This window comes from Catharus ustulatus, chromosome 2 (assembly GCF_009819885.2).
Source record: "Catharus ustulatus isolate bCatUst1 chromosome 2, bCatUst1.pri.v2, whole genome shotgun sequence".
NCBI classification, from domain to species: Eukaryota; Metazoa; Chordata; class Aves; order Passeriformes; family Turdidae; genus Catharus; species Catharus ustulatus.
In genome coordinates, this window is record NC_046222.1 from 124,537,447 (window position 1) to 124,561,488 (window position 24,042).

Here is a 24,042-nt window from a genome sequence, read left to right on the forward strand (position 1 = left end):
TGGCCACTGCCACAGCAAGGTCCTGACCCGGCCCAACACTTGGGTCCCCCTGCCTTTTGGGGACCCATCAGGGAGAAACAGATCCAGGAGAGACCCAGAGCTCTGCCATGAACCAGTCCCCCAAGAAATCCGTCCCCATCCACACAGGGGGCCCCGGAACGGTCCCTAACCCTCCACCCTGGCCTCGGTGTCTGTGAGGCTCTGCAGCCAGGCCAGACCTGGTTATGCAGCCAGCACAGGCCCCCAGAACAAGGATGATCATGAGGGTGATAAGGGGGTGACCTGCCCTGGAACATGGGACCACTCTCAGCCGGGTACCAGCAGAAGCAGCACAAGGTGTTGAGGGTCAGCACGTCCCCTGGCCCCCTACAGCACAGTGGGGATCAGATGCTGGGACATCTGCAGCACAGGAGGATCAAGCGGGCTCCCCTCCACCAAGGACCTCCTCTGGCCCTCCACCTTCACCTCCAGTGGCTCCTCATCCCCACAGACCCCTGGTCCTTCCCAATATCCCTCACAACCTGGTGGATGGACCTGAGGGGACAGAGCAGGTGCCTGGGAACAGCCCTCATCCCCTGGGGTCAGACACCCCCCGACTCCAGTAGTTCAGTATGGCCAGGGATTGCCCACATCCAGCTCTGGGGATTGCAGGACTCCATGGGAGGGTTTTGGTGTTCAGGGGGGTCAGGGCAGGGGGAGAGGGTGTCCCAGAGGAACGTTCAGGGCGTGGTTGGGAATCTCCCGGGGTTTTCTGAAAGGAGTGTCCCAGGGGCCAAACAGTGTCCTGGGGGGTGTCCAGGGGTTCCAGGGGAACAGCAGCTAGAGTGGTAACAGGTCAAAGGGCAATGGACGAGGACACCAGATGGCACCGGCCCCAGTGCCTGGCCTGGGGAAGGAGAATCCATCCTGTAGGACTGCCAAGCCCTCACTGCCACCAGTGGGACAGCAGTGATAGTGCCAGGAATCCCAGGCAAATCTCACCCAGCTTCTCCCTGCAGGGCCCCCCATCCTGTCGCCATTTACTCCCACCTGGTCCTGGTGCACGCTGGTGCCATGAGGTTGGAGCAAGGGGTGGCCCCCCTCGCCAGACACAAGTGAGCAGGGACCCCGTAAGCCACACTCACCCTCCAGAACCATCTCTCCCATTCCCCTTCCAAGCCTGGGCCCCCACAAGCAGCAGCCAGTGCCCCTTGCACAAGGGCTCCTCACCATTACAGGGCTCGTGCCCATCTCCCACCCGCTCCGGCAGCCCCAGCCCACAGGGTGCAGCCCCTGCTTGTCCCACCTGCAGCTCCGCACACACTGATCTGTACCATTTATTCGGGGTTTTACAGAACTCAGGGGGTTGGGGCGGGTCAGACCGTCACCAGGGCGGGGCAGGGGGAAGTCGGATCCCGACATTAAATTATGGGTTAAATTAATGAGCAAGAAAAACCAACAATTTTGTCTCAGGAGAAAGTGCCCAAGTGCGGGAGTGGGCGGGGGGCTCCTCGTGGGGTGGGGGTGAACCCTGGCCGGGACCCCAGCCCCCCGTGTGCAGCACATGTGCCCCAGTCCTGGGACACACGTGTCCCTGCACACGGACGTGCAGGGACTCACGTGCACCCCCCTGTGCCTCCACTGACGTTTGGTCCCAGCTTGGAGCCCCCCTGCCCTCTCCCAGGGTTCCAGGGGACCTGTGCCTGGCCAGCGACTCCCCCCTGCCACTAGCAGCAGGGCACAGGAACCCCTCACCAGCCCAGCTGAGGACGCCACAGCTCCAGGGAAGCAGGGGGGTCTTTGGGGGGTGCAGCCCCCTGTGAATCAGGAGTGCAAGAGCGGCCACACTGGTAACACCTGTGAATGGCCTGGAGTGGGCCAGGGTGTCCCTGGCACTGGAGGGCAGAGCAGGAGACCCTCTGGGTGCCAGGTGCAGTGGGGAGGCCCCACAGGCCCCCCCCAACATAGGGGGGACCTGGCTGTTCCGGTGCTGCCCCTCCCAGCTCCACTGTGCCACAGGGCAGGGGTCTCCCTGGGTGGAAGCTGGCAGTGGGCCTGGGAGGGGTGCACCCTCATACTGCCCTGGGGAGGCAGAGGGGGGACAGTGGAAGGTCCTGGTTCACCCCAGGGTGAGTGGGGTACCTGGGGGCAGCAGCCCAGCAAGGGGGGTGTCCCCAGCCCCTTAGGAGTGTCAGGGGCAGGGGGGACTCCAGCTGTCTGCTGTGTGGGGTCTGTGCTGAGGAGCTGCTGCACCCTGCCCTGAGGAGGGCTGTGGGATAGGGGAGCCCCAGCCCACTGGCAGCTCCCCACATCTGGGGGCCCCCCCCATTCAAGACCGAGCCCCCGGCCACAACTGAGGTCCATGTGTGCTCCTCCATCTGGGGGGGCACAGGGGGCTCACTGCTCCTCCAGCCAGGAAGGCTTCTCAGCGCCGGGGGTCTTGAGCTTGATGTTGAACTGCTTGAGAGTCTGCTCAAGCTGCTGCTGGTTCCCAGCAAAGTACGCAGAGATGGCATTGTGGAACAGCAGCAGTTGCTTGTGCATCACCTTGATCTGGGAGGGGATCATGACTGGGGGGCCTGACCCCACCCCAGCAGCACAGAAAAGGGGTTGGAAAGCCCTCTGAGACCCCCCCAAGTGCCACTGCTCCCCCGCTCCTCCCACTGCCCATTCCACCCAATTAATGTCCTTGAGTGACAAATCTAGCATGGCTGTCAAATCCCTGCAAGGACCTCATCCCTGTGCCTCCTATCCCTGCATTTCCCATTCCCACCCCACACCCCCATCCCTGTCCCGAACTCCCCCTCCTCACGTACCCCATCTCTGCATCCCCCACCTCTGTCTTGCACCTCCCATCCCTGTGTTCCCCATTCCCACTCCACACCTCCCATCCCTGCACCCACCTTGTTCTCCTCCAAGAACTTGAGCTTGATGGCCACATCCGCTCGCAGTTTCTCATACTTGTCCTTGTGGCTCTGGAACTGGCTCTGGGCTGCGTCCAGGCGGCTCACGGCGCTGGCATCGCGCGGGCCCATGCTCAGCTCCTCCAGGTCCGTGCGGTACGCGTCATACTCCAACCTGCACAGAATCCCCACCATCAGTGACCTGCCTCCACATCTCCCCAGGATCCCTGAGCCCTCCAAACTCCCTGCCCTACCTGGCTGTCTCGTACTGCTTGACTGTCATAAGCGTGTCCTCCATGGTCTTGTTGACCAGCGTGTTGATGCTGGACACAAAGAAGTTGACAGCACCCAGCAGCGTCTCCCCGTTCTTGCACAGCAGCTTCTGTGTCTCTGCATTGTACCCAAACTCCTCCTGGGGACAGAGGGATGGGTGCACTGATGAGGAGGCACAGATCACACGCCCCCTCCCCTCCATCTAGGGTGCTGGGCTAAAAGCCCCGAGACCAATCGTGACCCAGCACCACCAAGCCCAGCACCAGCATGCACATCCACTCCTGTGCAGATCATGTTCCTGTGCTGGTGCCCACGTGTGACTCCCCAAATCCTGATCCCCACAACCCCAGTGTCAAGCCCCAGCCACTCCTGCTCACCCCCAGCCCTGGTGCCCAGGTGTCCCTGCCCTCACTGCAGTGTCCCCCTAGCCCTGGCACACCTGGAGCTCGGGGGATTTCTGGCTGAGGTCAGCAAAGGCGTCCCCCAGGGCGTGCTGGGTCTGTACGAGGCTGTAGAGGTGGGCCGTGAGCGCCCGTGCCAGGTGCAGGACGCTCTCGTACTTGCGCTTGGTCTCACGCAGCAGCTCAATCTGAGTCTCCAGCTCCAGGTCCACCGTGCGGGACCCCCGTCCGAACCGCTCCGAGAGCAGCTGCTTGGTGCACTGCAGGCGGGGGAAACGGGGGGCCCCAGAGCATGTGTGAGTCCCCTGAGCCACTCCGAGAGCAGCTGCTGTGGGAGGGGCACCAGGAAGGCCTCTGGGGTCCCCTCACCGCTCACCTTGTAGGTGTTGATCCCCCACTTCTTGACAATGTCAAACTTCTCAACGGCAATGCCACGCACGACCTCCTCTCCACCAGGTGGGGGTCCAGGGGGTGGTGGGTGCAGCCCAGGGCCTGGCACAGGGACAGGGATGGAGACAGGAAGGACCTGGTACCAGCTCCAGGAGAGCAGCAGCCATGGGGACTGGGCAGCCCCAGCCCTGGAGCTGTTGCTTCCCCAGCAGCACTCCCCGCTCTGGGCACGTGCCCAGCGCCGGCTCACAGGCATCGTGCTGAGGGCCCTGCTCCTGCCAGCCCCCTGAGGGTCCCACACAGGGGCACAGACCCCAGCTCAGCCATGTCTGCTTGCACCAGGCCCTGTCCCATCCTGCTGACCACCCTCACCAGGCCAGACACAGGGGGAACACCACCCAGCAGCACTGGGAGTCTCAGGTGGGCTCCAGGGGCAGGGTGGGCTCCCCTGGCCAGGACCCACCTCTGAGTCCCCTGGGCCCATCAGCGCTGTCCTCTGTCCCAGCACAAGGAGCAGCACCAGGACCAGGCTCTGGCCATGACACAGCTGCCACGGGGACTCTTAACAAAGTCCCTAGGGAGGCCTGGGGCCCCCAGCCCCAAGGGACGCCCAGAGGTGGAGTGAGGGGCGCAGTACCTGCAGGAGCAGCGGCCGGGCGGGCCATCCTACGGGCAGCAGGCGCGCTGGGGGGCACCGATGGTCCTCGGGGGGGGTGAGGGTGGACAAGAGACCCTGGAAATGGGGGGGCTGCGGGGGCCGAGCAGGGTGGGGCAGGACAGGATAGGGGGCACAGGCATGGGACAGTGGGGTAGCCAGGGCAGAAGGGACGGGGGGCAGGGGACAGGGACGAGTGCGCGGGCGGGCGGCAGCGGGAGAGCGACGGCAGCAGGTGAGCATGGAACCCAGAGACATGGCTACAGCCACACAGATGGACTCCCCCACCCAGGGAACACCCTACCTCCGGCCCCTATGCAGGAATCCCTGCACCCCAAGAGCTGGGTAGGCCTGGTATCATGGTGACACAGGGACACAGAGACATGGGGACACTGGACCAGCAGCCGTGGTGCTCCAGGAAAGCACACAACACACACATACACACACTTGTGTGTACATGGGCCTCTCTGCCTGCATGGACCCTCCTCAAAGCCTGAGGGGACCCTCAGGGAGAGATCTGCATGGAACAAGCACAGTGGTGCCAGGTGTCCCAGGGTGCAGAGCCCAACTGGCCCTGCTCTGACTGGGACAGCAAGAAGATGTCAGTGGGGTGTGGGCTCAGGGCCCCCTGCCTGTCCCCTCAATCCCAGCACACTCCAGAGCTCCCGCTGCGTATGGACCAGGACAGACCTGGGATCCTCTACCACAGAAGGGACTCAGAATCCCATGGGGATGTGCTGAACAAGCGGATGGAGATTCCCCAGCAGAGACTCCACCCTGTGATAGGGGAGTAAGCCAGCCCAGGGAGAGCAGAGCTGGGGCAGCATCCCCTCCTGTGCCACCAGCACACTCCCCTACATTGCCCCAGCACAGAACCCGAGTCCAGTGGGAACAGAGCCCACCCAAGAGACACCTTGGCTGGGCTGTGGCAAAGCCTTGTATCATAAGTCAGGGGCAGTGAGGAGAGCTGAGCCCCTTCTTCCCATGATGATCCCCATTCCTGCCCAGCCCCAATACCTTTGATGGTGCCAGTGGGGATGATGCCCTCAGCTGTGCCCCCATAGCCACCTGACACGATGCTGGTCTCGTTCAGGTTGGGTCCCGACACCATCACCTGCTGCAGGTCCTGGCAGGCAGAGAAACACAGGGGGCTGAGATGCAGAGACAGCACGGCCTGGTACAGTCCCAAACACTCCCCTGGGGCTCCCAATCCCCGGACCTGCTCCAGGCCATCGTCCTCAGGCAGGCTGCTGGTGTCCCCGTTGCTGCTGATGGGGATCTCCATGGTGGCTGCCTTGCTCAGGATCCCGTCCGACATCCTCAGGGCCTGCAGGGACACAGAGGCGGTGCTGGGGCCAGGACTACCCCCGGCGGGGGGCACCGGCTAGTACCCGCGGGGCCGCGCTGGAAGCGGACAGCAGGAGGTTACAGCGCAGAGGGAGGGGCCCACATCGGCAGCTGCTGGCACTGAGCAGACTTTGCCCCCTGCCCAGGGCTTCCTGCAGCGATTGTCCTGCCTGGCTCAGCCGTCTCTCGGGGCACCCCCGGCTCCCAGAGCGGACCCGTAGGGTGACACATCCCAGAGGCACCGACCCCAACCCAGCATGAACCTGGACCCACTGTGGCTCCCACACCATCACGCCCAGGACTCCCGGGTTCCCCCGCCCCTTGGGCCGCACTCCGTACTCCCTCTCACAAAGCTCGCCGGGGATCCCCGCGTCCCGCAGACCCTGCCCCGGGACAACGGAGCTAGCAGCGCCCAGCCCGACCCCGGCCAGGAGGGCGCCGGGAGCCACGTCCACAGCCGCAGGAGAGCGGGGGGTGCCGCTGCGCCCGGACCGGTCCGGGCACATTCCAGGGCAGGCGGGGCTCGGGGCGGGCTCTCAAGAACCCGTTACCTGTGACCTGTCCCCTCCCCGCCGGGGACAGGGCCCGGCCCAGCTCTAGGGTCGAACCCTGCGGGCAGAGGCCAGAACCATCCTCGCCGAAGAACGGCCCTGCAGTCCCCACAGCCTCCGGGGCGGGGGCAGCGTCGGAACGGACCCCCTCCGCAGCCACGCACGGCAAGGCCTCGAGAAGGCACCGACGTCCGAGGGAACCCCCGGTGGCTGCTCCCGGCGGAACCGGCCCGAGCGAGCGGCGGCGGCCCCAGCCTCGCTCCTGGGGCTCTCCCAGCCAGACTACACCGGCCCCGCGGCCGCTCCCCCTGCCCAGCCCCCCCGGTCTGCCCCCAGCCCCACCTGCGCCCCGGCCCCGCCGGGCCCCCCCGCGCCTCTCCCGGTCCGCCTCGGCCCGGACGCGCCGAAAGTGGCGTCAGTGAACCGGAAGTGGCGTCATCGCTGAGCCCGGCGGAAGTGACGTTGGTGCGAGCTCGGCGGCTGGTCCCGCCGAGCGCGGAGGCACCGGGCCCGCGCCCGGGCCCGCCATGGACCCGGCGGCCGAGCACCGGCAGCAGCTCCGCAGCGTGAGCGCCTGGGCCAGGGGTGGGGAGCACGGTGTGCCGCGAGGCCGGTATGGGTGGTCCCGGGGCTGTCGGTGCGGTGATGGGTCCCGGTGTGTCCCGGCGGGCTCCGGGTGTGGGATCTCGAGGTCCCGGGTTCGTAGGAGAACCGGCGGGTCCTGGAAGGGACCCGGGCGTCTCGGGCTGGCCGGGGGCACGCCGGGGCTCCCGGTGGGTTTCGGGGGTTCCGGACCGGCTTCACCCGGTGTGACCCGCGCCTGCTCCCCAGCTGCGGGACTTCCTGCTGGTCTACAACCGTATGACCGAGCTCTGCTTCCGCCACTGCGTCTGCAACCTCAACTACCGGCTGCTCACGGGCCGCGAGGTGAGCGGGGCACCGGGGGGCCGCATGTCGGGTGTCCCCACGCCCCTGAGCCCATCCCTTCCCTCCCGCAGGAGTCGTGCCTGGATAGCTGCGCCGCGAGGCTGGTCCGCGCCAACCACCGCCTGATGGGCGCCTACGTGGGACTGGTGCCGGCAATGCTGCAGCGCCGCGCAGCCGAGTATGGGGCAGCTGCGGGGCCACCCGGACTCCCGGCCTCCCCTGACCCGGCCCCGGGCTCCGCGGAGTCCTCGCTAGATGCTCCCGCTGCCGGCACATAGCAGCACCTGGCCACAGATCCCCACGGCGCAGGAGCAGCTGCATCCTCACTGTGCTGGAGCTCCAGGCTGGAGCAGCATCTGCACTGGGCCCCGGGAGCCCCGAGCAGTGGCTGGGCTCTGCAGGGCACCGGGGATGGAGGCACTAAAACGGGGGTAAAGCCCAGCCCCCTATCCCGAGTGGTTGTGGACTTCTGGGAAGTGGATTGTTAATCCCAATAAAACATCTTTACAGTAACGGCTTAGTGTGCCATAGAGGGAGGGCAGCAGAGCCCTGGTCCTGTTTGGTGTGCCATGGCTGGGGAGCACATGGCACAGCTGGGAATCCAATGTGAGACAAATGTCTCCCTGCAGGAGGCCCCTGTGAGCACGAAGAGACTGTGGGGCCCTGAACATGGGCTGGTGCAGAGGAGGTGTTCAGATGGGGACAGGGTGAGGGTATGAGGGGGCAAGGGGTAGGTGGCAGGTGCTGCCAGGGCAGTGCCCACCAGCTAAGGGCACATGTGTGTGCAGGGCCCCTGTGACACCAGGAGAGCCTGGCCTCTTCTCTCCGTGCTGCAGCACCCGGGCAGAGGGCGTGAGCTGCAGGCCCAGGACAGTGCTTAGGGTTTGGGGCAGGTAAGCACTAGCCCCAATACAGAAATAAATCGATATATTCCGTGTACAAAACATGCTCCTGCAGGCCTGGCCGGGCACTCCCGCGCATATAAATAAGGCCCGGCCCGGCCCTCCCTCTGTCCTGCCCGCGGGGGCCAGCGCCTGCGCCGGGGCCACCTCTCCCACGGGACGCCCGGGCTGGCCGGGGTCACTTAAGGTCCACATCAAAGTCCAGCACCAGCAGCTTGGTCTCCTCAGTGCCGTTGCGGCTGCCCACAGCGCACACCAGCTTCGTGTTGGAGGCACGGATGCGCCACACGACCCCCCCAGAGCCCCCACTCTCCAGGGCCACGAGGTTTCGCACGAACTCCCCTGTCTTCAGGTCCCACAGCTTCACTGTCCCATCATCCGAGCTGGTCACCACGAACTTGGAGCTGAACTGCAGGCAGGTGACAGCACTCTGGTGCTTGCTGGGACCTAGAGGGAGGCACCTGTGAGCCCCAGGTGCACCTGGGGCAGATACTGCTGTATGATATGAGTCCTGCCAGCTCTGGCAGCTCAGAGCCACCCCGCCCTGGCTCCTCAGGGACACCCGCCACTCTGTCCAGACACACATAGCAGCTTAGAGCCAACCCAGCCCCAAGGGCAGGGAGCCTCCCCTGCTCCCTCCCAGCCCAAGGGAGAGAGCTGTCCCTTCCCAGCCCCCTGATGGAGGGAACTCCCCCCTGCCCCCCAAGGGTGAGGAATCCCCTCTCACCCTGCAGTGTCTGCAGGCACTGCCCCGTCTTGATGTCCCAGATCTTGACAGTGGAGTCAGCGTTGCCAGACACGAGGATGTTGTCACGCAGCTCCATCCCGCTGGTGAGTGACTGGTGCCCCATGAGCGTGTGCAGGCAGTTCCCGCTCTCCACATCCCACACGCGGATGGATGTGTCCAGGGACCCACTCACAATGTGCGTCCCATCAAACTGCCAGAGAGAAGGGTTGCAGTTCAGCATCGAGGACAGGAGCATCCCCTGGTTTGGGGTGTGGCCCACAGCTCTGGCGTCCCCTGGTTTGGGATACAGCACCCCCAATTTCAGCACCAGCCCCAGAGACCCCAGTTCAGCAGCTGAGACATGGGCTCACAGACCTCTTGGCTTTTTGGACTGTAGAAATGCTCCAGGGAAGGGGTATGGAGGAGTGTTTGTGTCCGTAGCATGTGTGTGTGGGAAGCGGGGTCAGGGGGGCAGAGACTGTCCCCACAGGACACAAGCATGGTTCATGTGTCCTTGTATGGCAGATACATCCCTTCAGGGCACAGACATGGCCCACATCTCCCTGCAAATCACACAGGGCCTTGCATGACACAGGCAGAGCCCATTTGTCCCTACAGCACACGTAGGGACAGCTTGTGCCCCGTGACTGGAAGGCAGGGAAGTGGTAGGGCAAGCCAGCAGGAGGGCAGGCTGTACCTTCGAGGGTGTACCTGCAGGGAGGGCAGGGGAGCTAGAGACGGGAAAGGAGCAGGAGGGGACGTGTGCTGGGCCGTACCTGCAGCGAGTAGACACGGTTGGTGTGCCCCTGCAGTGTGTGGGTGCAGCTCTCACTCTCTGGGTCCCACACCTTGACCGTGTAGTCGTAGGCACCGCTGACCACCTTGTTGCCATCGTACTGGACACAGCGCACGGCTGCCACGTGGCCCATCAGCACGTGCAGGCACTGCCCCGTCTCGATGTCCCAGAGCCGCAGCGTGGCATCCCGGGAACCACTCACCACCCTGCAGGTGAGAGGACACCTGGGGTAACAAGCCTCACCCCCTGCGGATACCCCCTCTCACACAGCAGCACCGGCCCCGTACCTGTTGCCGTGCAGGTGCATGCAGCGCACGGTAGAGGTGTGTCCGTACAGGGTGTGCACGCACTCGCCGCTGTCAGCGTTCCACACCTTGAGCGTGCGGTCAGTGGAGCCACTGATGACAACGCTGTCCCTCATCTGGGAGGACCAAACCCCTCCAGTGTGGCCCACCAACGTTTGCACGCACTGTGGGGAACAGGACACGAGGGACAGGTGAGCTTCTCATCTCTCCCCACCCCTGAAATAGCACAGAGGAGCAGCACAACTCCATGGCCTTGGCAAAAAGGGCCCAAACTGACCCCAGGAGTCAGGGTGTGGCCTCACCTGTGCCCAGCACAGGGAGACAGTCCCTGCCCCAAACCCCTGTGGTGCCAGCGACAGGGCCACACTCACCTCCCCAGTGACAGCTGACCACACTTTCAGTGTGTTGTCATCAGAGCCGCTTACTATGCGATTCCCGCAGAACTGCAGGCAGGTGATCACATGGTCGTCATGGCCCTTCAGTACCTGTGGGAGCACAGGAGTGCGTTGGGGGCAGTGTGGGCCCTCCCCAGCACAATGAGCAATGGGAAGGCAGCAGGAGCTGTTGGGAGGAAAGGCACACAGGTCTCCAAATCACCTGCACCCCCCGATGCTTCTGCAGGGCAGCAGAGCTGGGGAGTGTGGTGTGTTTGGCAGCTGCTGCACAAGGGCAGGGGTTACAGGAGAGCAAGTGGGGGGCTCAGGAACCCAGGACCTGAAGCAGCAATAAAAGGGGCAGTGGGGACTCTGCCCAGGGGCAGGAGGGTCCCCCAGGGAGAGATCACCAGGGTTCTGGGACCCTGCACAGAACACAGTTGAGCTCTGTGACACTGCACCTTCCCTGCATGCTGGGGCTGGCTGGAGCCCTGCCTGGGGCCTTGGAAAGGGGCAAAGAAAGTGACCCCTTTCTCCAGGCCCAGGGGACCTCACTTCTGCTGCCCCCAGTGCTCTGAGGAAGCCAGATCCTGCAGCAGCTTCCCCATACCAGTGACCTGGGGTCTGTCCCCAGAGGGACCCCCCCACCAGTTCCTCAGCTCTCCAGGGTCCACCAACGGCAGGGACACTCCCAGACTCACCTTGGGGATCACAGCTCCCCAGAGTCTGTCCCTGCTGGGACACCCAGACCTACCTTGGGGGGCCGCAGCTCTCCACTACGCCAGTTCATGTCGATGCGGTGCTGGCGCAGGAAGGCAAATTTCCAGGGGCTGTACATGAATCCGGGGCTGAGCAGGCGTCGCTTCCGCAGGTGCAGGGGCTCCTCAATCCCTGCAGGGGACAACACAGCAGTGCCTCACCTGGGTCAAGCCAGGGGTGGCCCCCCAGCCCCCACCTGGGAGGACTCTCACCTTCCTCACGGCACTTCTCCCTCCAGAGCAGGTTGTCCTCGGCCAGGACCCTCCAGTAGCGGCAAGTCTGGGCGGCACGGAGCAGGTCCCGTGGCTCCAGGAACGACAAGACGTACAGGGCCAGCTATAGGAGGGATAAAGGTCACAGAGGGGTCACCAGAGGGGTCAGGTCAGGCCAGGCCCCCGGTCCCCCAGCTTCACTTACCTCCTTGGGCAGCAGGGAGATGAAGTCACGCTGGAACTGGGGCTCGATGACCTGCATCATGTACTTGATCTGTGCTGGCTCGCAGCGGTCAATGAGCTCATCCAGGGCCAGCAGCTTCTCAGGGCCACTCCAGCGCTGCAAGGGGACCCCCAGTGATTCCTGGCTCTGTGTCCCCAGCTAGCCCAGCCACAGCCCTGGCAGCCAGGCCAGGTGGGAGTTTGGTGGTGCTGAGTGACAGGTGACACCAACCCTGGCCAGGGCTGAAACCTCCTCTGTGTTTCCTCACACAAGCAAAATCACCCAAAATCCACCATGAGGCCAACTCTGGCCCACAGTGGGATCCCTTAGGCTTGGCTCCCTCCCATCACACCCAGGCTGCCTGGAGCCACCAGGTGAGCCATACCTGGAAGGTGCGGAGCCAGTCCTGTAGCTCAGGAGGGGGGGCCACTGAGGGGATGCGACGGCGCCGGGCCTGCCCCACCTTGGCATTGCGCAGGTCCCCAAAGGTGGTCGTGGGGCTGGGGGTACAGGGACCCAGTGTCCTGGGAGAAGGACCAGGCACAAGTGAGGCCATGGCACAGGTGGCACATGCCAGCAGTGCTCTGGGTCACACTGTGCCAGAGGCTCTTGGAACTGGTTCCCACCAGTGGGAGCTCCACCCCACTGACTCCTCCTCTTTGCTCCCACCCTGTTGACCCCTTGCGCAGACATGCAGCCCAGCCTGCTCAGCAGACAGGCAACTGGTCAGGGCTGGATCTCGCCTGGGCCAACCCCTGCTCACCCAAGTGGCTGCATCATCCTCCTGGGGAGGGCAGTAGGAGGTACGTGCTGCCCCAGCACACACAACCCCCTGCACCAGCTGCACTCAGCACACCCGGCACCCCTCACCTGCCATAGTCAGAGCCCTTGCACAGCTTCTTCCCGGGGGACAAGGCCCGGCCATCTGGCCCGTTCTCTGACTTCCGCTTCATCTGTGGGACACAGCAGGTTGGAGTGGCTGGGACAAGCCCAGGCAGACCCCTGCAGACTCCCTGCCCACAGCTGATCTTTCCAGACCTCTACATGCCCCTGTGGGCCCCCTGCCCAGAGCTATGGGGCAGATCCCCACCTGCTCCTGCTTTCTCCCTTCAGGGTCCACACAGCAACAAGGGATTCCCATGCAGGGCAGGGGGGCTGCACCAGGACCAAGCAGGGTTGGGGACTAGGGTAGACCAGGGTAGCACCTCCTTCCCCCACCCTACAACCAAGGACCCCCATGCTGGGCAGGAGTCTGGATGGGGGACTGGGGCAGCATCTCTTTCTCCAGCCCCAGCAGCCGGGCATCACAACCCCCCTTTTACCCTCCCACAGGTGCCTGGAGCGCCACAGCACTCCCTGGTTCCCTGGTCACCTTGGGACGCAGGTGCCGCAGCAGCCCCCCATCCCCAGTGCGCTGCAGGTAGTCGATCCAGCGCTCTCCCAGAGTGTAGTACAGGTACACGTTGCTGCTGTCTTCCCCCTCCTCGCTGCAGCAGCTCCCTTCCTCCTCCTCCTCCTCTTCTTCCTCCTCCTCCTCCTCCTGCTGCTCCCTGGTGGACCTGGGGTGCTCCTGTGGCTCCCGCCCCCCAGAACCATCAGGGTCTGCTCCGGACCTGGGGGAACCCTTCCAGGGGTGCTCTGGCTCCCAGGGCCCTGGAACTTCCTCTTCCTCCTCCTCCTCTTCCTCCTCTTCAGCAACCACCTGAGCAGGGAAGAGGCAGGGAGCAGGGCTGACTCTGCACCAGCATGGGCCACTGCAGACCAGGAGAGGGCTGGGAGTGCTGCTGGAGGGTTGCCAGTGAGAGCCATGGCCCTGGAGCAGAGGGGCTCCACTCAACAGGGGGGGTTGTAGGGTAGAGACCCCTCAAACCCACAACCATGAGCTCCTCCAGAATCTGATGCAGTTCTGTCTGCTCACCACAAGTGTCCCCTGAGCCCCCCCAGAGCCAGACCTTCTCCCTTGTCCTGGCAGCAGGGACCCTTCTGTACCTACCTGTGCTGCAGGTGCCCTATGGTCCTCATTGTCCCCCAAGGGAGTGGGGCTGGCCCGTGGGGGCCTCTCGGGGCCTGGGCACCGCCGGCACGTCATGCGCTGGCTGTTGAGCTCCAGGATGCGTGTGGTAATGCCCTTGACATGCAGCAGGTCATCCAAGCAAGTGAAGCCCTTCAGCTCCTGCGCAGAGGGAAGTCAGCCCTGCCCAGAACAGAGTCCCTCCTGCTCCCACAGAGCCCCCTGCCCAAGTAGCACTGCAGGGAAGAGTCACAGCGCTGTGAAAGAGGGGCAGCAACCCAAAACCGCCAACTACGGTAGGAGCATTGTGCCCGCCAGATGACCAGTGCCAGGATGGGGAGCGAGGCTGCAGCTCCAGGGCAGGGGAACAACTGGACACATGCAGACACACACTTGTGCAAGGCACCCACCGTCCCGCGGGACCTCGGGCCGAGCACTGCCCAGCCCGACCAGGATGAGGTGCCTCCATCACCGTGCACGGTCTCCCGGAGCGCCTGCCATGGGCGGAACCCGGGGGGCCGGGCTGTCCCGGGGCAGGACCCGGCGGACGACCAGCGCAGCCCACGGGCCCGGGAAGGGCCCGACTGGCCCTTCTGACCCGGCAGGCTTCGTTTTAGGCGCTGCTGCTCCCCACAAAGGGTAGTGGCAGCACCGCCCCGGGACAGGCTCTGCTCCAGACCACCCTCCCTTCGTATTACCGGTTTCTGCCCCCCCGCCTCCCGGTGTTCCCAGCATACGTGTCTACAGCATTCGGTCATCCACTCCTCTAATTCCTTGTCCAGCCCCAAACATGCCAAAGGCTCCCAGCCCTGCCTCGCCCGGCCGCGGCGCTGCCCATCCCCGCAGCATCGGGGAACGGCCGCCGCTGACCCGCCCGTATCCGCCGCGCTGGGGCCCGCGGTGCCGCTCCCACCGCTCCCGGCCATGTCACCGGTCGCCGCAGGGTCTCGCCCCAACATCGCGGGTGACGCGTTCGGAGGCAGTCGGGGCGCGGTGCCCGTCCCATCCCGCCCGAACCCGGCTCCCCCCGGTTCGCCCGGGGCGCGACCTGGACCCGGCAGCAGGGACGGCAGCACCGGGGGCGGCTGCGCTCGCCCGGCCTGGCGGCCTCGGGGATCCCGGCCGGCCCCACCTGCCCCGGCTACGAGGACGGAAACAGCACTGTCGCCCCTGCACTCGCCCCACGGCCCCCGCCCCGCGACCGACACCGCCACTGGAGTCCCGGGTCCGGGTCACCGTCCCCGCCGCTCCCCCCCGCCCCCCGCACCTCTCTCTTGCGGACGATACCGCGGGCACGGCGGCGGCCAATACCGCTGAGAGCACCCTCCAGCTCGGCCACGCCGGCGCGGTTGATGTCGAGCTTGGCCCCGGCGGGGCCCGGCCCGCCCGGCCCCGACATCCCGGTACCGGGCGCTGCCGCCGCGCAGGCCCGACAGCAGCGCGCAGGCGCGGCCCCGCCCCCCCAGGCGCACGCGTAGCTGGGAGGAAGCAGCGGCTTTATTGGAGATGGCGCGCGGGGGGCGGGGCCTGCCCCGTGGCCACGCCCCCATCCCGCCGCCCCGGTCACCGCCGCTTGTACAGACACGGCAGCAGGCGCAGCCCGGGAGCGGGGCCCGGCCGGCCCGGGCCCGTCTTGGTGAACTCCAACAGGTAGAAGTAGGAGCTGGAGAAGTCCTGGGGGCGCGGAAACACCCGACTGTTACCGGCACCCTGGAGCCCCCATCATCACCACAGCCCCGAAACCCCCAGCCCTCTCCAGGACCACTCAGTACTGCCTCAGACAGCCCCGGGTACCCCCTGCCGCCCTGGGACCCCCAAGCTCCGCCCGGGCTACACACCCACCTCCAGGCCCCACACTACAATCCCAGTGTGCTCCAGGCTCCCCTCATCCCCCCGCCAGCCCCAGCACCCCATCAAACCCACATCCCAAACTGCCACAGCGCACCCCCACAGTCCCCAGGACTCCACCCCTGTGCATACTGGACCCTCCATTCTCGCACTTGCAGCTCCCCGTGCACCAATGCCTTCCACCTCCACCTGCTTTCACCAACCCCTGGTCTGCTCCACACTCAATACACCCCCTCTGGGCTCTGTCCCTGGGCTCCCTGGTTCCTTGTGCACCCAGCCCTGGGCACACCTGGGGACACACCTTGGAGACAGTCTTGAAGCCCAGCTGCGTCATGGCCTTCAGGAAGGCACGAGTGTCCTCAAAGCGGCTGGCTACCTCGGCCACCATCAGGGTCCCCCTGCAGTCACTTGAGTTCTGAGCAGGGCGCCCAGGCACGCCCAGGACACTGCTCAGCGTCCCTGCTGCTCCCCCAACCCCCCACTGCCCCACAGCCTCTGCCTACCCGAGCTTGAGCACACGGTTGGCCTCCCCTAGGATCTCCTGCAGGTTGGTGCCCATCAGCGCCAGGCAGAACACAGCCACGTCCACCGACTCAGCTGCCAGTGGCACCTGCCCATCCCGGGACACCCCCGGAGAAGGAGGATGATGACTTGGCCTGGAAGCTGCTCTGCATACCCCCGGGAGCAGGAGGAGGAGGATGGCGATGTTTATAGGGCTGGGCAACACCCCCGGACCCCCCAGGCTTGTGGGCTCAGCCGTGCCCCAGGCACACATCCAGCTTTCTAATAGACACATTCGTGCTGCCCCTACCGCAGGGGACCCTCGGGATCAGGGTGCCCCCTCTTCCCCCCCGCAGCCGGCCCAGCAGCACCCGCTCCCTGCCCCGGGGGTGTCCCCAGTACCTTGGCCATGTCACAGACGGTGACCCGCGGGGACAGCGGCACCAGGTCGAAGCAGTGCACCTGGTTCTTGACACTGGCGGCCAGCGTGCAGTCCCCGCACCCGAAATCCGCCACCACTAGCGACGCTGGCCTGGGGCAGGGACAGGGGGTCAGAGCGGCCTGGCCCGGCTGGTCACCGGTCCCCTGGTCATCCCCCCGTCCCACGGCCATCCTCTGGCCCCGCGCCCCCCAGCCCCTCCTCAGTCCATCCCCGTTCTGCCGCCGCTCACCGGCCCCTCCGGTCCCCTCGGCCCCGCATTCCCCCTCCCGCTCACCGGCGGCGCAGGTAGCGCACGATGCGCTGCACGGGGCGCTCGGGCCAGCGCCGCACCTGCCGCTCGAAGCCGCGGTGGTACAGGTGGAAAGCGGCAGGGTCGGTGCGGAAGAGCCGCGCCGCGTCCTGGCTGCTGCCGGTGTAGAGCTGCTGGTTCAGGTAGCGGAACCGGGCGCCGAGCAGCCGCTCCTCCATCCGTGCACGGAGCGCGGCCGAGCGGCCCGAGCGGGGCTCCGGGGGAGCCTCCGGGGGGCCCGGCCCTGAGCCCCGCTCCCCGCCCGACCCCGCCGGCGGCTCCTGCTGCCGCTGCCGCTTCTGCCGGTTCCGCCGCTGCCTACGGCTCAGCCCCGCCGGCTTCCCGGACTCCTCCGCCGCCTCGGCCGGGCCGTCTGGGGGCATCGAGAGGGAGTCAGGGCGCGGAGGCGGCTCCCTCCTGCCCGCCGGGCCCCGGAGCCGTCCCGGTACCTGTGTCCGTCCGCTGCCCAACATCCCGGAGCTCGTCGGGACCGGCCGGGAGCTCCCCCGCCTTGGCCCGCGAACCGCCGGCTTTCTTCCGCTTCCGGGGCCGCTTCCGCGCCGCCTCGCCGTCCCGGCCGGTCCCGGGCAGCCGCCTCTTTCCCGGGGGGCCCTGTGGAGAGCGGGGGCCGGTGACTCCGGCGTCCGGGACCGGCCCAGCCCGCTGCCCCCGCATCACCCGCTTACCGGCCGGCCCGGGCCCTCCGGGGCGCCGCGGGGCAGCGGCTCCGCTGCATCGTTCCAGTCCTGCTCCGCGAACATGGAGCGGGGACCCTCGGTCGGTACCGGGCCGCACGTGCTCCCGCCCGGGAAGCGCCGCGGGCACAGCCCCTCCTCGCGGCCCGGAGGACCGGGCGGTGCCGCGGACACCCCGCTCCGCCCCCGGCCGGATAACCGCGCCCCCGGTCGATTCGGCACGCCCCGTTCCCCGCCTCCAGCCCGCACGGCCGCGCTCCCCGGCCGTGGCCCCGCCCGGTGCCGTGTGGCGGGGCCGCGGCCGCGGTGGGTTCCGGCCGGCAGGGGGCGCCGCGTCGGGGCGGAGCCCCCGCGCCGTCCCGCGCCCGCCGCAGCCGCCGCCCTGCGGAGCCGCCGGGACACGCACCCGGTAACGGCGGGACGGCACCGGCACCGAGCGGGACAGGTTGGGGAGGCCGCGAGCGGGAGGCTGCGGCGACCCGAAGCGGGGCCGGAACCGGGGCCGGGGCCGGGGGGAGACCCGCCGGAGCCGGGGCCGGGGCCGGGTGGGGGAGTGCAGGGGAGGGGTGGGGGGCGCAGGGAGGGGATTGGGAATGCAGGAAAGGGTTGGGGGTACAGGGGAGGGATTGGGGGGTTGAAGGGGAGGGACTGATGGGGCCGCAGGGCAGAGCGAGGCACTGGCGGCTGGTTCGGGGTAACACGGGGGGACTGTGTCCCCGCATCCCGCCCCCTGCCCGGGGTGCCGAGCAGGGCCGAGGTGGGCACTTGGCCATCCTGGCAGGGCTGGGGCTGCCGCTCCTGGCAGCCCACGGACTGGGTAGGGGGCGGTGGGTGACAGCAGGGCACAGCCCCGGCCCGAGCAGGGAACAGGGTGGGGCCAGGATGGGGTGTCCACTGCAGAGTGTGGTCCCTCAGGTCCGGGACTGGTGTGGCATGTCCTGGGGACTCCTTTTCATGAGGTGCCCCCAGATGGATGGGGGATAAATATCATCCGGGAGCGTGGGTGTTGTCGTGCCAGGACAGGGCCAGTGCTGCCATGGATGTGCTGGGGCCATTCTGGGGCCTATGAGACCCTGGCAAGAATCCAGGTTGTGTGTCCCACCCCTCCGAAGCTGCCTGGGACAAGGGGTGCAGGCAGGTTCCTGGGGGGCAGCTGAGTGGGGGTCCCGCTGTGTCTGGGTGGGCATCAGGTCCGGGGGGATCCTCCAGCAGCAGCTTTGAGCCTCAGTGGGTGTATGTCAGGCGTGTCACATTCAATCTGACTCTGTCCCCACACTGTGGTACTCACTCCGTGTCCCTGCTCAACATCGCACCCTCCCACGCTCACAGTCAGGGACTCGGGGGATCCTGGGGAGCAGGAGAGAGCTCTATGCCTGGCTCTGAGCTGGAGTGTCTGTGGATCCAAGGAGAGTGCGTGAGACTTTGGGGTCCTGGTTTCTGAGCACGGTGCTATACCAGGCCCAGCCGAGCTTGGTCCGGAGGGTCACGGGACTGCAGGATCCCACCTTGAGGGTGCTGAGCTCCCCCAGCCTCACTGCTCCCCAGAGCTGTGGGCACTGGGGCCAGCTGTGCCTGGTGATAAGCCCGGGGCTGCCAGCCTGGCTTCCTGCGGGTGGCCACGGCCCCGCTGGAGTCACCCGGGATCTTCCCCTTGGGCTGCCGGTCCAGCTCCAGCCCCGACCTCAGCCTGCCTGCGGCTTCCTGGAGGGCTGCGGGGATGGGACAGGAGGGGACAAGGAGGGGGCAGGAGGCTCCTGTACGTGCTGTTCCAGGGACCTCCCAGCCAAGGGGGATCAGGGGTCCCCATGTCCTTACCCACGTCCCCTCCCACAGCCACCATGGACGATATCTTCACACAATGCCGGGAGGGGAACGCGGTGGCCGTGCGGTTGTGGCTGGACAACACCGAGAACGACCTCAACCAGGGGTGAGTGGGGCTGGGCTGGGCTGGGCGGGGGGGCTGTGCTGGGGGCTGGTTTCCGCTGGTCTCCATGGCAGACGGCAGGACACAGCTCCTCCCCGCTGGAGGAAGTTACCGCATCGCTGAGGCACGAGGCCGAACATCCTCTGGCCACTTCCTCACGGCCACAGCCGGGGCTCAGCTGGGCTGGGGGTACTCCCCTGTCCCCATGGGGGCGGCTGTGTCCACTGACCTTATCCTTGTGTCCCCATCCCCTCTCTGGGGAGCACCGTGGCAGAAGTGTGGGCACATGGCTGGGACCACTGGGGCTGGGAACTGCGGGGGCCACTCTTTGTGTCCAGGTGTCTGCTCCCCACAGCACATTCCCAGGGGTCTTGCAGGACTATGGGATCCAACATGTGCTCACAGCCATTCAGGAGCCACGTTTGGGCCTGCATGGGGCTTGGAGCATCTGCCTGCAGTGTGTGTACCTTGACCCCAGCCAGGCCATGGCCGTGGCATTCTGGACATGCTCCGGACAAATGGCCTCCCTTGGTTGTGCCTCCCTGTCCCTCCTGGGGGTGCCAGGCACTTGGAGCTCTCCCAGACCCACAGAAGGTGCCCAAGGGACTGTTCTGTGATGGGTAGCCCCTGCCTGCAGAGCCATGGTGGGGGCAGTGGGGTCTGCTGTGCCAGGGGGCTGGAGGGGGGCTGGGACTGGGGGGAGCCTGGGCTGGAGGGGAGCCGGGGCTGCAGCAGCCCCTCTGCCAGTTCCTGATCTCCATTTAAGGCCTGGCTGCCACCTCCTCCCTTACTTGGTCATGGAGTGGGGGGATGGGGACAGGATCCGGCTGTGATTCAGCCTTGGAGGAGACAGGATTTGGCCTGGGCTGGTGGGGCCCTGGTGGGGGTGGGTGGGAGTGGGATGGATGTTCAACCCGGTCCCTTCGCCCCTGCGGCCGGTGTTCTGAGAATGATGCCAGTGATGCCTGGGCCAGGGGGGTAGAGCTGACCAGAGCCCCCCACCATCCTGCAGGGACGACCATGGGTTCAGCCCCCTGCACTGGGCCTGCCGCGAGGGCCGTTCAAACGTGGTGGACATGCTCATCATGCGCGGGGCGCGCATCAACGTCATGAACCGGGGCGATGACACCCCGCTGCACCTGGCCGCCAGCCACGGCCACCGGGACATCGTGCAGAAGGTACCTGCCCCCACGCCAGCACCTGCCCTTCCCCAGCCCTCTCCACACTCCCCTCATAGGACTTGCTCCACTCATCACCTGTCAGGAACACTTGTCATCCCCCAGTGCCTCTGAGCTCCCTGCTCCTCACAAACTGCCTCCAAATCTCTCTGAGCCCCACATCAGCCCCCTCCCTACAGCTGCCACTGTGCTACCCCTGCATCCCCCAGGACAAGGCACAAGGAGGATGGGGGCTGTCCTGGGCTCATGGCGATCTTGCCTGGGCTCACAGGGACTGTCCCCTGTCCCCAGCTGATGCAGTTCAAAGCAGACATCAATGCAGTAAATGAGCATGGGAACACACCGCTGCACTATGCCTGCTTCTGGGGACATGAGCAGGTGGCTGAGGTGAGTGGGAGCATGGGCAGGAGGGAGGGGGACTGAGGAGAGATCACAAACCACAGTCCTTGCTCTCTGCTCCCATAGGACCTGGTGGGCAGTGGGGCCCTGGTCAGCATTGCTAACAAATACGGTGAGACCCCTACAGACAAGGCCAAGACACCGCTGCGAGAGGTCCTGAAAGGTACAAGGACCCCACAACTGGCGCAGCCTCCAGCCAGCCACAGCAGGCTCTGGGTGCCACCCTCCTTCTCCTCCTCCCTCTGCAGAGCGTGCTGAGAAGCTGGGCCAGAGCCTCACCAAGATCCCCTACAAGGACACATTCTGGAAGGGCACGACCCGCACCCGGCCCAGTAAGGACTGGGGGTGCTTTGCGGGGGGTGCCGTGGGTCCCCATGCCCTGCCTCCTGGATCCAGTAGCCATGGGGATATGTCTCTCTTGTACTGTAGGGAATGGGACCCTGAACAAACTTGCCGGGATTGACTTCAAACAGCTGAGCCTGAGCCACAAACTGAACGAGAACCAGTCAGGAGAGGTGGGTGCTGTGCCTGTGTAGACTGGGCCTGTGCCCTGTCCTGTCCTGCTGTTCTGGAGTTCTGTGGCCAGGTGCAGGGAGGGAGCTCCTGCCCAGCTCAAGGGGCTCCCTCCTCATTGTGGGGCTCCAGAGCCCCACTGGGGGGGCTGGGGACTCTGCTCCTGTCTCACAGTGCCTGTGTCCCTGCTCCTCCAGCTGTGGAAGGGGCGCTGGCAGGGCAATGACATTGTAATCAAAATGCTGAAAATCCGGGACTGGACGACACGGAAGAGCCGGGACTTCAACGAGGAATACCCAAAACTGCGGTGAGTGCTGCACCTGCCTGAAGCCACCCCGGCGTGTGCCTGGGATCCTCACCAGCATTTGACCAGGGCCACCCTGGCACCTTCTCAGGGCAACAGCAGCTCTCAGAGTACGGGGCAGGCAGGAGCCTTCCAGCTCTGTGGGGCCAGGAACACTCCAGGGTGGTAGCCAAGGGTTGGGAGACCCTGGGGGAGGGCAAAGGCCAGATGAGGGGGTGGAGATAGCCGCTCCCTGTTCTTAGGGCTGTGACTTCTTTTGCAGGATCTTTTCCCACCCTAATGTGCTGCCGGTGCTGGGTGCTTGCCAGGCCCCTCCAGCTCCCCACCCCATCGTCATCAGCCACTGGATGCCCTATGGCTCCTTGTACAACGTGCTGCACGAGGGGACCAGTGAGTGCTGGGGGCTGGTGTGTTTGGGGGCAGCAGGGGTCTCTCCAGCCACAGCCCTGGGTGGGCTTAGGGTAGGCTGACCCCCTGTCACCCCCCTCCCAGATTTTGTGGTGGACCAGATGCAGGCGGTGAAGTTTGCGTTCGACATCGCGCGGGGCATGGCCTTCCTGCACACGCTGGAGCCGCTCATCCCGCGGCACCACCTCAACAGCCGCAGCGTCATGGTGAGCAGGGGCACAGCCCCTCCCCCAGGCTGGGAGGGCAGGGGGGGCTCCTGCTGACCCCCTGCTCTCCCCAGATCGATGAGGACATGACAGCACGGATCAGCATGGCCGACGTCAAGTTCTCCTTCCAGTGCCCGGGGCGGATGTACGCCCCGGCCTGGGTGGCTCCCGAAGGTGAGTGCCCAGATCCCAGCCCCGCCAGCCTGGCCCCCTCACCCCCAGCCCCACTCAGCCCCCAGCCATCCCCCAGCCCTGCAGAAAAAACCAGAGGAGATCAACCGGCGCTCAGCTGACATGTGGAGCTTCGCGGTGCTGCTGTGGGAGCTGGTGACACGTGAGGTGCCCTTCGCTGACCTGTCCAACATGGAGATTGGTATGAAGGTGAGGGGGTGGAGGGGCAAAGGAACTGATTTGGGTCAGAGTTAGGGGAGAGGTTCTGGCCATTGAGGGGGGTGAGGCCCTGGCACAGGTTGCCCAGAGAACTTTGGCTGGAAGCGTTTAAGGCCAGGTTGGAGAGGGTGTGGAACCACCTGGGCAGGTGGAAGATGTCCCTGCCTGTGGGAACAGGATCCCAATTCTGACTCTGGCTCCTCTTCTTGCTTGCAGGTAGCACTGGAGGGGCTACGTCCCACCATCCCCCCTGGCATCTCCCCCCACATCTGCAAACTGATGAAGATCTGCATGAACGAGGACCCAGCCAAGCGCCCCAAGTTCGACATGATCGTGCCCATCCTGGAGAAGATGCAGGAGAAGTAGAGGGGAGGTGCCTCTCCCCTCCAGTGCTGCCTTGCGCCCCCCACCACCCCCAAGTGCCTTTAGCCCTAGAGCCGGGGGGAGCAGAGGACACCCCTCACCCTGAGCCAGCCACGGACACACGGTACAGATGGCACTGCCTGCGCTGGAGCTCTGCAAGCTCCGGACCCCCACCCAGGGTAGCCCTAACCCAGCCTCTGGGCAGCCCCCCAGGGCACAGCGTGTGGCCTGGCCCTGCTGCTGAGGGACGGGGCTGTGGGGCCCCCTGTCCCCCTTGCTGGGCAAAGCCCAACCCAGGACTCAGCCCCCCAAGGCTGGGGGGGAAGGGGCAGGCCAGGAGAGGCCACCTGTGGTGCCCAGCACTGCCCCTGCTTCGCGCTTCACTGGCCACTTCCCTCTGGCCCCAGAATAGCCTCTGGCAACCAAATAAACATTTGGTATGGAACCAGCTGCTGGGGTACAGGACAGGGGAATGTGGGGAGGTGGTTGGGCGTGGGGGGCTGGGACTCACAGGGGATGTCTAGCACTGAGGATGGGGTTGGATTCATATGGGGCTACCTTGCAGCCCACAGAGCCCTGGGGACAAAATCACCACCCCCAGCAACCCTCTGGTGCCCAGTGCAGGACAATGGGCACAGGGCCCTCCCAGGAGGTGCCCAGTGCAGGAAGGGTTGGCTCAGGATTCCATCCCTGGCTCCAGAGTGCTGCCTGTGCAGCCCCCAGGGTATTCCCTATGGGAGACAAGAGGCAGTTTAGGGAAAGAGAAGGAAGAGTGCTGGGTAGCTCCTGTCCCCCTAACCCCACTCTGCTCCAGTACTGTTGGGAGCACAGAGCCCCCTGTGACTGG

General features: G+C 65.8%; 5 protein-coding genes across 10 annotated transcripts; 2 read left to right on the forward strand and 3 right to left on the reverse strand.

Annotated features, from left to right (window-relative positions):
- Positions 1 to 1,300: 1,300 nt before the first annotated feature.
- ARFIP2 (ADP ribosylation factor interacting protein 2) lies at positions 1,301 to 6,927 on the reverse strand. Of its 4 annotated transcripts, none has more exons than XM_033053185.1 (9): positions 6,842 to 6,927; positions 5,821 to 5,928; positions 5,619 to 5,727; positions 4,584 to 4,694; positions 3,933 to 4,048; positions 3,595 to 3,816; positions 3,137 to 3,294; positions 2,883 to 3,057; positions 1,301 to 2,532 (listed from the first exon to the last, which is right to left on the reverse strand). In XM_033053185.1, exons 2-9 carry the CDS (start codon positions 5,917 to 5,919, stop codon positions 2,377 to 2,379), a joined length of 1,146 nt encoding a protein of 381 aa, XP_032909076.1. In that variant the 5' UTR covers positions 5,920 to 5,928; positions 6,842 to 6,927; the 3' UTR covers positions 1,301 to 2,376. The 4 variants fall into 4 exon arrangements, with proteins under 4 accessions (XP_032909076.1, XP_032909073.1, XP_032909074.1 ...); XM_033053182.1 differs by lacking the exon at positions 6,842 to 6,927 and adding an exon at positions 6,500 to 6,597; XM_033053184.1 differs by having other exon boundaries at positions 2,467 to 2,558; positions 6,842 to 6,912.
- A 46-nt stretch (positions 6,928 to 6,973) lies between these two features.
- Positions 6,974 to 7,939, forward strand: TIMM10B (translocase of inner mitochondrial membrane 10B). Its single transcript, XM_033052686.1, has 3 exons — positions 6,974 to 7,065; positions 7,331 to 7,426; positions 7,498 to 7,939. Exons 1-3 carry the CDS (start codon positions 7,027 to 7,029, stop codon positions 7,702 to 7,704), a joined length of 342 nt encoding a protein of 113 aa, XP_032908577.1. The 5' UTR covers positions 6,974 to 7,026; the 3' UTR covers positions 7,705 to 7,939.
- A 397-nt stretch (positions 7,940 to 8,336) lies between these two features.
- On the reverse strand, positions 8,337 to 15,172 carry LOC116992750 (F-box/WD repeat-containing protein 7-like). Its single transcript, XM_033052685.1, has 13 exons — positions 15,003 to 15,172; positions 13,718 to 13,897; positions 13,097 to 13,426; positions 12,595 to 12,677; positions 12,110 to 12,248; positions 11,707 to 11,841; positions 11,502 to 11,625; positions 11,285 to 11,421; positions 10,528 to 10,641; positions 10,139 to 10,320; positions 9,832 to 10,057; positions 9,056 to 9,266; positions 8,337 to 8,775 (listed from the first exon to the last, which is right to left on the reverse strand). Exons 1-13 carry the CDS (start codon positions 15,132 to 15,134, stop codon positions 8,507 to 8,509), a joined length of 2,262 nt encoding a protein of 753 aa, XP_032908576.1. The 5' UTR covers positions 15,135 to 15,172; the 3' UTR covers positions 8,337 to 8,506.
- Positions 15,173 to 15,214: 42 nt separating this feature from the next.
- On the reverse strand, positions 15,215 to 17,629 carry RRP8 (ribosomal RNA processing 8). Its single transcript, XM_033052687.2, is given in 8 exon segments — positions 15,215 to 15,409; positions 15,885 to 15,981; positions 16,087 to 16,193; positions 16,487 to 16,616; positions 16,801 to 17,188; positions 17,265 to 17,367; positions 17,370 to 17,427; positions 17,502 to 17,629. Coding segments are annotated over 8 exon segments (1,044 nt in total). The 5' UTR covers positions 17,552 to 17,629; the 3' UTR covers positions 15,215 to 15,298.
- A 241-nt stretch (positions 17,630 to 17,870) lies between these two features.
- On the forward strand, positions 17,871 to 23,643 carry ILK (integrin linked kinase). 3 transcript variants are annotated; one of them, XM_033053247.1, is made up of 13 exons: positions 17,871 to 17,919; positions 19,344 to 19,437; positions 20,447 to 20,612; positions 20,904 to 20,999; positions 21,078 to 21,174; positions 21,260 to 21,343; positions 21,441 to 21,526; positions 21,722 to 21,831; positions 22,091 to 22,218; positions 22,321 to 22,442; positions 22,517 to 22,616; positions 22,693 to 22,823; positions 23,049 to 23,643. In XM_033053247.1, the coding sequence occupies exons 2-13, from the start codon at positions 19,349 to 19,351 to the stop codon at positions 23,196 to 23,198; spliced, it is 1,359 nt and encodes a 452-aa protein (XP_032909138.1). In that variant the 5' UTR covers positions 17,871 to 17,919; positions 19,344 to 19,348; the 3' UTR covers positions 23,199 to 23,643. The 3 variants fall into 3 exon arrangements, with proteins under 3 accessions (XP_032909138.1, XP_032909137.1, XP_032909136.1); XM_033053246.1 differs by having other exon boundaries at positions 17,877 to 17,955; XM_033053245.2 differs by lacking the exon at positions 17,871 to 17,919 and adding an exon at positions 18,211 to 18,644.
- The last annotated feature ends 399 nt before the right edge of the window (positions 23,644 to 24,042 follow it).